The sequence below is a fragment of the Cydia amplana genome, chromosome 12 (genome assembly GCF_948474715.1).
Source record: "Cydia amplana chromosome 12, ilCydAmpl1.1, whole genome shotgun sequence".
NCBI lineage: Eukaryota > Metazoa > Arthropoda > Insecta > Lepidoptera > Tortricidae > Cydia > Cydia amplana.
Window position 1 is genome coordinate 8903280 of NC_086080.1, and position 12513 is coordinate 8915792.

The 12513-nt window shown below is 38.8% G+C and overlaps 1 protein-coding gene across 2 annotated transcripts in view; it reads right to left on the reverse strand.

The window, feature by feature from the left end:
• The window catches only part of LOC134652960 (serine/arginine repetitive matrix protein 2), a 148857-nt gene that overhangs the window by 98198 nt on the left and 38146 nt on the right, over positions 1 to 12513 (reverse strand). Inside the window, exons 1-5 of one of the 2 annotated variants that reach the window (XM_063508203.1) lie at positions 3151 to 3395; positions 2858 to 2894; positions 2530 to 2699; positions 2067 to 2151; positions 1178 to 1362 (exon numbers count right to left, since the gene is read on the reverse strand). In XM_063508203.1, coding sequence (XP_063364273.1) covers positions 1178 to 1362; positions 2067 to 2151; positions 2530 to 2699; positions 2858 to 2894; positions 3151 to 3273 — 600 coding nt within the window. In that variant the 5' untranslated portion in view covers positions 3274 to 3395. Of the gene's footprint in view, positions 1 to 1177; positions 1363 to 2066; positions 2152 to 2529; positions 2700 to 2857; positions 2895 to 3150; positions 3396 to 12513 lie in introns of those variants that run through there. The other variant, XM_063508204.1, reaches the window with a different exon arrangement.

Here is a 12513-nt window from a genome sequence, read left to right on the forward strand (position 1 = left end):
CGTTGCTTAACTTCGGTCAAAAATAATGTTTGTTGTATCGGAGCCCCACTTAAATCTTTATTTTATTCTGTTTTTAGTGTTTGTTGTTATAGCGGCAACAGAAATACATCATCTGTGAAAATTTCAACTGTCTAGCTATCACGGTTCGTGAGATACAGCCTGGTGACAGACGGACGGACGGACGGACGGACGGACGGACTGCGGAGTCTTAGTAATAGGGTCCCGTTTTTACCCTTTGGGTACGGAACCTTAAAAACAGTGGAACGTGGCCCTTTAAGTTTAAGTAGATACGTACTATATTGCGTCAGATAAAGTTATATCCCAGCAGTAAAATCACGACATATACATCCTGCTACACGTTCACAACGCAACATTAGTGAATGTAAGTATGCAGTAATTAAAGGTTTCCTTGATTAAGTAACTTTTTAATTGTTTGTAATTTTCAATTTGGTTTTCACTCGCGTGGAATTATTTCGGCGCGATTTGTTATGAGTATGAATTTAAATGATAAAGCGGGATTAACGACAAAAGTCATTTTCCAGAGTCAATTTAAAACGCTGAAAATAGTTAACTTTATTGCGACACGCATTGACATAGATATTTGATATTTATTTAAAACAAATTTTACAGCATTACAGCTAACACCAATGCACTGTAAAATTCAGTAGTAATAATAAAGCGATTAATAAGCTACCTATTGCATGTTTAATTCTCAAAAACGAAGTAGATAGATATCTAGGGACTGGCTTTACGGGCAATAATAATGAGGCATGACAGGGGCCAGTACAGCGGTGTGAAACCGCTACAACGCGATTGGTTGATGAGTTCGCATCACGCGCGCGATTGGTTGACGAGTTCGCATTACGCGCGCTATTGGTCGCAACTAGTAGACTGTACGATTGGCTGGAATTCGTGAGTAACACCGCTGAACTAGTACCATTTTTAGTGCCCCATTAGCACGTCCTTAGATATTATACGTCAATGGCGAGACGTATATGTTAATTCCTATCCTAGAAATGTCCAGGAACAGTCCTGTCCTAGATAATTGTTGGCGTGCAGTAACACCACAGATTCAGTTGTGATACCTAAAGGAAGGTATAAATAGGTACTATTTCGTTACTCAAAAGCTCTCTGTATCTCTTTCATTCCGTCAGTAAAAAAAAATACAAAAACTCACGTCATGCGTAGTATCTCCCCTGTGGAACTTCTCCTCAGTCTCCTTGACTCGTTCGACGACGTTTCTGGTGAGGACCTTGCGGTCCTTGCTCTCTCGCACCTTGCCGTCTGGGTTAGCCACCACGCAAGACGACACCAGGACTTTCGCGTCGGCCGGCGCCAGCTCGTTGGAGAAGCCTGCCAATGCTGAAAAAAATGGTCCAGCTTAGCCAGTCGGTTTTCAAAGGAATAGATTACCTAGAGACAAATAAAGAGAGAGAGAGAGGAATAGAGGGCCTATGATGGCTATGATCTAGGTATATATTGTGACGGTGACACGCGAAACTGCCAGTGACAACTTGCAATAAAAATCGGCTTTCATAAATAAAAAGGACTTATAAGGAGCGCGGAAACTATTGCACAGGTTTCGTTACAACTTGTGCGAGCTGCGGGCGCAGCACGGTTCCATTTTTATCGCATATCACTATGCGCGTCCCTTTCGCACTTACATACTTGTTAGAACGTGACAGGCATGGTGACAAGCGATAAAAACGCGACCGTGCTACGCCGCCTGGTCATTTCATAGCTGTTTCCTGTTAATATCTGGGAGACCGAGCTTTGCTCGGAAAACCTAGAAGATAAGACCTAGCTAGATCGAGTTTTCGCCCCCGAAAACCTGCATGTAGCAAATTTCATCGAAATCGTTAGAGCCGTTTCCGAGATCCTCAAAACATATATACATATAAATAAATAAATATAAAAAATTGCTCGTTTAAAGGTGCTGTGCTTTATTTTATAATAAAATAATGAGGAGACGTGAGTATAACAGATTAAACTTCGTTGTGTATGGTTGGTCCTGCCAAGTCCTGCTCACGTCTCATGAGTCACCCTGGATAGAAGATAATAATTACCACCAGGCGAAGCTCCGATTGCACCATCCACGCGGTCGCCAAGAGCTGCCTGCTCTTCACCATTTTGATCTTCGGGTATTCGGTGCTGTAACATATCAAATTATATTCGTACATACTTCGTGGATGAATTGACAAGTCAATCTATAATTAGAATCGTACACCTACCGGTTTATTTCATGTTTATTTATTACTTCTAATCTGCTATCTGCTAGCTATCTTAGCTGCTAACGCTGCGTCTTACCTACGTAAGCGAACGACTCGCGAACGCGAAGCGGCGCGGCGCGGCGCGGCGGGCCCAAGGCGTTCGCGTTCGCAACGAGATCGCCCACGTAGGACACTTATCAAAGGATTGATTCACCCCGCGCCGCATCGCATCGCTTCGCGTTCGCGTGTTGTTCGCCTACGTAGTACGCTGGGTAACGCAAAACGAAATATGTATTCGCGAAGTACATATTTATCTTACCTCAGTTTGCTGGTGGTGAGTAGTGTGCGTGTCCTCATTCACGGACGTGGATATCTTGGGCCCGGAGTCCTTTAGGATCCGCCCGTCCTCCAGCACCAGTTCGCGCTTGACCCTCGTCGCGATCTGCCGCGTCGTCGTAACCTCGCTCTTCTTGCGGGTCACCCATTCTTCTGCAATGACACAATACATTATATTATTAGTCAGTCCAAACTTTTTTTTCACAACAGTGTACTTCAGTCGAGAGTTAAAAGAACATGAAATTACTCCAGCCTATTGAAGATAAATGTTCTTTATTGTCCTAGAAATTCTTATTGCCTTGTTAACTGACCTTCTTTTGTTGTTGCTATAGTGTCACCCGGCTCGGACTGAAAAAAATAGAAAAACAATATTTAACTAATCAATGCTCACATTTCTTATTATATAAATTGAGAATGCCTAGAGGTAATATGCGGCTTTCCATCAAAGAGGGGTCCTTATGCACATGGAGCATATATGTAATAATCCTTTAGGCATGGAACGTCACATATTGGAGTGTAAGTACGGGCTTCAGATATTTTTACATCTTAAAAATGCAGATTTAGAATAGAAAGAAACGTTATGTCTTACAGCGCCACCTCTTACCGAGTAGCTGAACCTGCCGAACGCGGAATCGTCGCGCTCAGGCGACCGCGCCATAAATTGTAACAGTACACGCGGCCGCCGCTTGATGGTGCCATGATCGCTCAATGAAAAAACTGTCACCATGAAAGTACATGCACTGAGTTCACTTGTTGCGGTATATTTAAAACTTCCGAAAAGTTCTCACATGCACAGCCGCATAATCCTTGTATTTTCACTAACTATTGTACACATTTTTTACAATAAATAGTTAAGAAAAGTCACTTTAAATTTATTTCAACCTATATGAACATATTTATTTGCTATAAAATATCAATAAAAATATTTATTAGCACAACGTGCGTGTTACAGTTAATTCGATTGCCGACTAAAGGAAAATCAAGGCTTTGGTTATAATTAGTCAACGGATGGATTAACATTTTCTTTTGGCGTACAATGTTGCACGTAACGCATATTGGGTATTGGTATGCTGCAAGTGCGAAGTACTTCCGCTGGGCGAACGCTACGGTACAATACGGAATTATTTACATTATTTTACTTTACATAAATATTCATGCCGTCAATACATAACGATCGTTATATCATGTCGTGTAAACACTAAACCTCGAGTTTGCACCTATTATAGGTACTTGAATAGTCTATCTACCTATTGGTAATTTTTAACCATTTGATAGGTAAAAATATAATTCGGTTTTTTATTTTATTATTATAGGTTAAGTAAGTTCACTAAGGTCTAAGAGGAGCATAATATATAGGACAACTAAGGTATTTACATAACTTTTTAATGGAATTACACAGATATACCTACTGGGTAATTTTATTAAAACATCCATAACTTCAATAAATTATATGATAGAATAGATGTGATTCTCAATGAGAAAGAATCAACATTCTGCTACCAAACTACCAAACACGTCAAAATTATTTTTCATATGAAGGTACTTATAGGTTACTGCGTTATATTACGTTTTGTTACGGTGTTCTTCATTTCGTTTTATTTTGTTTATTGTATTATCTTACACACAACTTCCGTAAGTTTCCCTATATAAAGTCGTAACAAGGAAAATGATAAATAAAATTATGAAAGGTATACGCAACCACAGTTTATGAACCCGAGCGCCTCCCCAGTCACTTCCATTGATAAACGACGCGGAAACTTTTTCCATCTACGGAGCTAAAGGAAAGAAAATATGCTACGTGACTAGCAAATGTAGTGAATACCGGATCTGATTAAAATGATAATTGTTTTGTCTTTGGTGAGGTGTGCGCGTGACTGTGGCGTGACTGAACTTTTTGATTTTGCAGGTTTACATTGTCAGTAGGTACCTACAAATCGTATAAAATTTTAGTTCTATTTCATTGTTCAAATGTCAATAAAGTGGTGTCGTAAAACGTATGATAATAAATAGAACGTGATTTACGTTATTACATTTTGGATCTACCAAGTACGAACACGTACTACCTACCTAGTAATTTTTCGTCGTCTTAAATATTTACCATCATTTTTAACCGACTTCCAAATCTCAAAGAAGGAGGTTATCAATTCGGTTGTATGTTTTTTTTTATTTATTTTATTTTTTTTTTATTTTTTTTTATGTTTGTTACTCCATATCTCCGTCATTACTGGACCGATTTTGAAAATTCTTTTTTTGATTGTATGTATATGCATACAGATTGGTCCCGTTTTTGTCAAAACCCAGTTCTGATGATGGGATCCATGAGGAATCGAGGGAACTCCTCAAATCTTAAAGGCATACATATAGTGATTTTTGTGTTTTTATCAACAAATCAAGCATATACATTCAGAAACGTGACATTTGATGAAGTGGAACTGCTGATGATGATCAGAACGGAACTCTTCAACGACGCATAGTTCACGTTAGGCGATTTGTCCTCTTCGTTATGTTTGTTAAGCAAGTTAAGTTTTTAAGCCACATTTTTGTCAAGCTCGAGTTCTGATGATGGGATCCATGAGGAATCGAGGGAACTCCTCAAATCTTAAAGGCGTGCGTATAGAGATTTTTGTATTTTCATCAGAAAATCAAGCATTTTTATTAAAAACTGTCGCATTTGATGAAGTGGAACTGCTGATGATGATCAGAACAGAACTCTTCAACGACCCATAGTTCACGTTTGGCGATTTGTCCTCTTCGTTATGTTTGTTAAGCAAGTTTAGCTTTTAAGCCACATTTCTGTCAAGCTCGACTTCTGATGATGAGATCCATAAGGAATCGAGGGAACTCCTCAAATCTTAAAGGCATACATATAGTGATTGTTGTGTTTTAATCAACAAATCAAGCATATACATTTAAAAAGTAACATTTGAGGAAGTGTAACTGCTGATGATGACCAGAACGAAACTCTTTAACGACGCATAGCTCGCGTTTGGCGATTTTTCCTTTTCGTTATGTTTGTTAAGCAAGTTAGGTTTTTAAGCCATATTTATGTCAAGCTCAAGTTCTGAACATGGGATCCATAAGAAATCGAGGGAACTCCTCAAATCTTAAAGGCACACGTATATAATTTTCTGTATTTTCATCATAAAATAAAGCATTAACATTAAAAACTGTCGCATTTGATGAACTGGAACTGCTGCTGATGATTAGAACAGAACTCTTCAACGACGCATAGTACATGTTTGGTGATTTCGAATTTCGACTTTGACTTGGACTGGGACCCGGACTTGGATCCAGATCCGGCCTCGTACCCGGATCCGGTTCGGACCCGGACCCGGACTCGGACACAGACCCGGACCTTGACCCGGAAAACCACTATGATACCTAAACTAAACAAACTACTATGATTACCTACCATAAAATGTAGGTATAAAGTATGATGAGGCCAAACCCCTCCCGCTCAAACCCCCGTACACCGCACTGCATGCGCCGTTAAGTGGGTTAGGTTAGGTTTGAACTGCTATCCTCACAGAACCGAACAAAAGTGGGTTAGGTTAGGTTAGAACTGCGAGCCTTACAGAAACGAAATGCTACTAGAAAAGTGGGTGGTTTTACCTCCTTTTCTACATAGCGCACCATCTACAATAATCTTTCACCGGGCCGCATAGAAGTCGGTTTTTTTTGTTAAAAATTATTATTCTGGCATATTTCGTATTGATCAAAGAGAATAGATAGTATAGAGGGGTCCTGTCATAGTAAATTTTGTAGTCACAGTAAATTTACGACACACGATTAAGACACAAAATTAAAATGTATAAAACTATCAAAAAATGTTTATACTTATATGGATAAATGATTTTATTATTTTTATATCATTTCGACCCATGTTCTTTCACTGATACTTATGTGTTAAAATTGTTAAATATGAAACGGTGTCGTCAACGCAATCTAGCCGAGCATAGGCCAAAGGTTTTTTTTTATGTTTGTTACTCCATATCTCCGTCATTACTGGACCGATTTTGATAATTCTTTTTTCGATTGTATGTATATGCATACAGATTGGTCCCGTTTTTGTCAAAACCCAGTTCTGATGATGGGATCCATGAGGAATCGAGGGAACTCCTCAAATCTTAAAGGCATACATATAGTGATTTTTGTGTTATTATCAACAAATCAAGCATATACATTCAAAAACGTGACATTTGATGAAGTGGAACTGCTGATGATGATCAGAATGGAACTCTTCAATGACGCATAGTTCACGTTTGGCGATTTGTCCTCTTCGTTATGTTTGTTAAGCAAGTTAAGTTTTTAAGCCACATTTTTGTCAAGCTCGAGTTCTGATGATGGGATCCATGAGGAATCGAGGGAACTCCTCAAATCTTAAAGGCGTGCGTATAGAGATTTTTGTATTTTCATCAGAAAATCAAGCATTTTTATTAAAAACTGTCGCATTTGATGAAGTGGAACTGCTGATGATGATCAGAACAGAACTCTTCAACGACCAATAGTTCACGTTGGCGATTTGTCCTCTTCGTTATGTTTGTTAAGCAAGTTTAGTTTTTAAGCCACATTTCTGTCAAGCTCGAGTTCTGATGATGGGATCCATAAGAAATCGAGGGAACTCCTCAAATCTTAAAGGCATACATATAGTGATTGTTGTGTTTTTATCAACAACTCAAGCATATACATTCAAAAAGTAACATTTGAGGAAGTGTAACTGCTGATAATGACCAGAACGAAACTCTTTAACGACGCATAGCTCGCGTTTGGCGATTTTTCTTCTTCGTTATGTTTGTTAAGCAAGTTAGGTTTTTAAGCCATATTTATGTCAAGCTCAATTTCTGAACATGTGATCCATGAGAAATCGAGGGAACTCCTCAAATCTTAAATAGAATTTTCTGTAATTTCATCATAAAATAAAGCATTAACGTTAAAAACTGTCGCATTTGATGAACTGGAAATGCTGATGATGATCAGAACAGAACTCTTCAATGACGCATATAGTACACGTTTGATGATTTCCAATTTCGACTTTGACTTACCCGGAAAACCACTATGATACCTAAACTAAATAAACCACTATGATTACCTACCATAAAATGTAGGTATAAAGTATGATGAGGCCAAACCCCTCCCGCTCAAACCCCCGTACACCGCACCGCATGCGCCGTTAAGTGGGTTAGGTTAGGTTTGAACTGCTATCCTCACAGAACCGAACAAAAGTGGGTTAGGTTAGGTTAGAACTGCGAGCGGTTTTACCTCCTTTTCTACATAGCGCACCATTTACAATATTCTTTCACCGGGCCGTATAGAAGTCGGTTTTTTTTTTCTTAAAAATTATTCTTGATTTCGGAGGCACGTTTTTTCCTTAGACTTTATTCATCTTATACGGAGTTACATATGTCTTTGGTATTGATACAGGATTTTTATTTGTAAACTTAGGCAAGTTATTAGGTACCTACAGAAAGTGAAAATATATTTCAGTTTCAGTTTCATAAAAATGCAGATTTCATATTTTCTGTTTTTTTGGCTGGTACCGCGAAAATGCGGATGATATGCGATGCTCTAATTTTTTTATAAGTACCTACGTCGATAAAGTTTATGGTAAAATAGTCCAATTATATGGAAGTACATTGACTTCAACCCTTTACGAGCGACTGCACTTGTCACTACAAAGGCCGTGCCCTTGTCGTGGTGCACCGCGGTGCAGCAAGGCCGGCTGCATTGTGATGCACCCGGCACCAGGTCACGGCTGTGAGTGCACCGGAATCAACAAGTGATTCACAGCCTCATTTGTAACGTCACATTTGTCAGACATTTGTAAACTGCAGGTAACGTTGTTGATAGTTATCAACTACTAATCACATTGATACTCTGTTTTTATAGTCTGCGCATAAGGTCCAAGTACTTTTAAAGGGGCTACGCTTATCTCCACAGTGACATTTGCAAAATAGTTAACTTTTGTAATGTCGATAGAAAAAACGCCGGTTTTCCCGAAAATTTTTGACCCATTCAGAGCTTACACGCAGACTGTACCTACAGGGCGCGATTCAGATTTTGAAATAGACATCTATTTTAGATATCTTTTAGATATCACCAAGATACGATAACGCTATTTTTAAGATCTAACCTGTCAAAATTGATATTTCCGCAATTCTGGAGAATACTCTTGAACGATTTCCACAAGATATGACTTAGAGATCCAATTCATATCTAATAGATATCTAACTACTCTATCTAACGTAAAAGTGCCATTTGTTGCCCGAATTGGGCTGCAAAAGAGAACTAGTTGAAATCTAAACTATAACGTATATCTAGAATGGACCTAGTACGTGTCGTCTGTTGTGAATATCTTGAAGTTCGAATACGGCAGATAGTCTGCCTACGTGTATGTGTGTTCCTACGAGTATGACTCCATAAAACGTATGCGGTCAGTTGTGTTTTGTAGCCCAGATATTTGCTGCACTGAAAGAGTAACGAACTATAATATTTATGCAAGTATTCTTACTTACTGAACTGCTTAAGTCACCTACAAAGACAGAACCAATATACGGTATTCTTAATCGTTTAAATTCAGCAGCATGTAAACAAAACAATTTGAATAATTCCAATTAAAGTGTCATTCAATTGAACTTGTATGTAAACAAACCGCCATACTAAAATTGACATTGAATGTCAATGTACTAATGACTTTTGTTTACATAGTTAGCAAGTTCCATAGAATGACACTATAGACTAGAGGATGATATGAGATGACATAGGTATTTTTGATCGTCTCGTAGTTACATTTGATTGTCATTACTTTAGTGCTGACAACAATTATTGTAATGGCCCTCAATGTCACAACGGTCACATCAACTCAAAATAAGGTAAAAAAATCCGTCTAGATCATCTAAACAACACCTGTTTTTAGGGTACCTATCGTCTTTTTAACTGTAATTCTGAGTTCCTGCTCAAACGTGTATTTAATTGAGAGTAGGTATTAATATGGATAATGTTAATCCGGGTAGTAAAGGTAGCTTTAATCGATAAAACGTGTGGTTCTTAAGCCATGATGCAGTAAATGTCAGAATAAATATAAAAATAACTTTAAATCACGACGGTAAAGATCTGATGCCTTCGGTATACAACTTTAAGAATTAGTAACTTTTTTATTAACGAAACTACTAAATACTTTATAGCTCCTGCTACCAGGGGCCCGTTTCTCAAAAGCTTGTAACTTGTAATACAAGCGGATGCCACATTTTTACAGCTTTTGTTATAAAGGGACTTCCACTTGTATTACGAAATACAAGCTTTTGAGAAACGGGCCAAAGGGAAATTCCAAAGTTTAAATATGAATAAATACGTATTTGCCGAACTAAAAATAAAACAAAAATAGTTCTGGTTCGGAAGTTGAAATTTGTGAAAAAGTCCTATTTTCAATAACATAAAAAAAATATCGTCCTATCTCCGTTAACCCTTTAATCTCGCACAAAGTATTGCGTTTAGGGCCTCCTTGACATTCAATTTTCCTAATGATTAGGTATCAATATATCAATGGGTCGGAAAAAAATGAAAAAGATGTTCTTCCTCGTCCATATGCTTAATAACGGGTTTAAAAAGAATCGAGCATGATATGACTTCTAAATTTCATGGGATATTTTCGCCGACATGACCGACCCATGGTGTAGTGAAACTAGTGCGAGTAGCTAAGCTCGACGAAACAAGCCTAGGACCTTGCATTCATGCATTAAACACCAGCGCTCGCGGCTATCAGGAACTATCTCCATTGGCCATCAATATTGGACACTCTTAGGGTTGCCAGTATTAGGTAGGTACCTACTCAAGTCCAGTTTCGGAACTTTTAATAAATATTATTAAAAATGCTCAAAAAGTTACTAAATATTAAATTTAACCTATACCCGCCGGATCAGTTGCCAGATAAATAGCAATTTATACTATTGTAGGATTTCTGGACGCTTTATTTACGCTGATAATTGGGTAAAATCAATGAAATTAATGAAAGATTATCTAAAGGCTTCGTCAGTCGTCATACAGGCGCGTTTTCCGAGCGCGTGAGCGGGACGCGCCGCTTTTACATATAAAACCCTCACGCCCCGCTCACGCGCTGCTGGAAAACGCGCCTGTGTGACGAAGCCTTAAACGAATCCGCATGTAAACTACTCCCGGAGTTGCAAGCGTTCATAGGCTATAGTGATCGCTTTAACATGAGACGGATCGTACGATGTAAGTAGTAGCGTGTTATGATGAGAAATATGCAAATTGGGTGTGGTTGAAACATTGGCCGAAGTTACTGTTCACTTCGGCCAATGTTTCAACCACACCCAATACGTGACAACCCTACGTCTCCCGTTGAAACAATGAAGTGTTTTAGGCCGGAGTTCACGTACAATACAATATTTAGACGGCACTAATGGGGAGTATCGCCTTGTGGCACACAATACCTTCTATCGGCACATCTCGACGTGTACCGCCGTGTTATTTTGGATTCCTATTGCTCACGGACCGTAGGCGAGTCGATTTAATTTTGTCAAAGGCTGTTTAGAATTATTTGGGCCGCTTTCCTCGAGCCTTCACGCTTACTTACTTCGAATCGCCATCGCATACGCGACCTTTGAATTAAATACTTCAAGAAAAATGAAAAATTATTGGCACTGAAAATTTCAGTTAATTATAGACACTAACTATGTATCATAGAAACTTTTGGAGTAATAAAATTACCATTTAGTCATATTTCATGTACTTAAATACATCATGCGTAATTGGAAAGCCAACCTAAGTTGGCAAGATTGATTGCACGGTGCACCAAACCACCGGTCACCGCATGCGCATGCGCTAAAAGTTTTTGTTTGGGAAATTTCATAGTTCATTACTGTATGTCGTTGATCGGTTTGCTAATTGTGGTTGGTACAACTGGCCCTTAAGAGCCAACAGGAGCTAAGATTTAAATATTTTAGGTAAATATACCCGTCTCGCTAACGGAAGCGGCTCCTAAAACTAGTGCGATAAGGACAAGGCGAAAAATCCTGCGTAAAAATCTCAAAAATCGAGGTTTCGTACTCGACTGTTTCCTCCTCCAAAACTTAATCAATCGTAACCAAATTTGGAAATCTAAATGATTATGACATTATCTGTGTCGGACCGTTTTGATTTTTTGACTAATTGATGTTAATTTTGAATAGCACGCCTCTCATTGCGGCATAGTCAATTAGGCCATTTTGGCCATTTTTTAAGGGCTCTAGCGCCTTAAAAAACAAAAATATCAAAAAAAGCAAAACGGTCCGACACAGATATTGACAATATTAATCTGTGTTTAAAAAATCATTGCTCTAGCTTCAAAACCCACGGAGGAAACAGTCGAGTACATTTGTATGGATAAATGACCACTCCTGTTGGCTCTTAAACAAGGCCACAGTTAAGCGTTGGATTCAACTCTGGTCGGCAGTCGCAATGTAGCTGTCTACCAGGGCGGCCGCAATAGATCACAAGTTTGACAACACACGTAAACTGTCTTTTTGCGGCCGGCCTTATCGGTGGACGGGCGATCAATGAACGCGGAGTGGTATAGTTTCCTTTAAGGAAAACTACTGTCAATGTTCTTATCAGCTGAACGCCTAGTTTACGCGAGTTAAGTTGTCTACTTATGTATAGTGTAGGTACTTTTAGTACAAATATAATCCGCGTATATATTTAATATTTAAAAAGTACCACCACTGCTCTCACGCCAAGCTGTCCGGGCTCTGAAAATCTCAAGTAACCTATTTAACCATTTATTTTATTTCATTATGAGCCCATATTGTCCCACTGTTGGGTAAAGGCCTCCCTCTTATTTTTCCACTTATCCCTATCCTCGGACCAGGGATGTTGCGAACATCCGCATTCGCATCTGCAACCGCGGAACTTCCGCATTATTTTCAACATCCGCATCTGCATCCGCATCCGCATAAAATCGATGCGGAGCTTA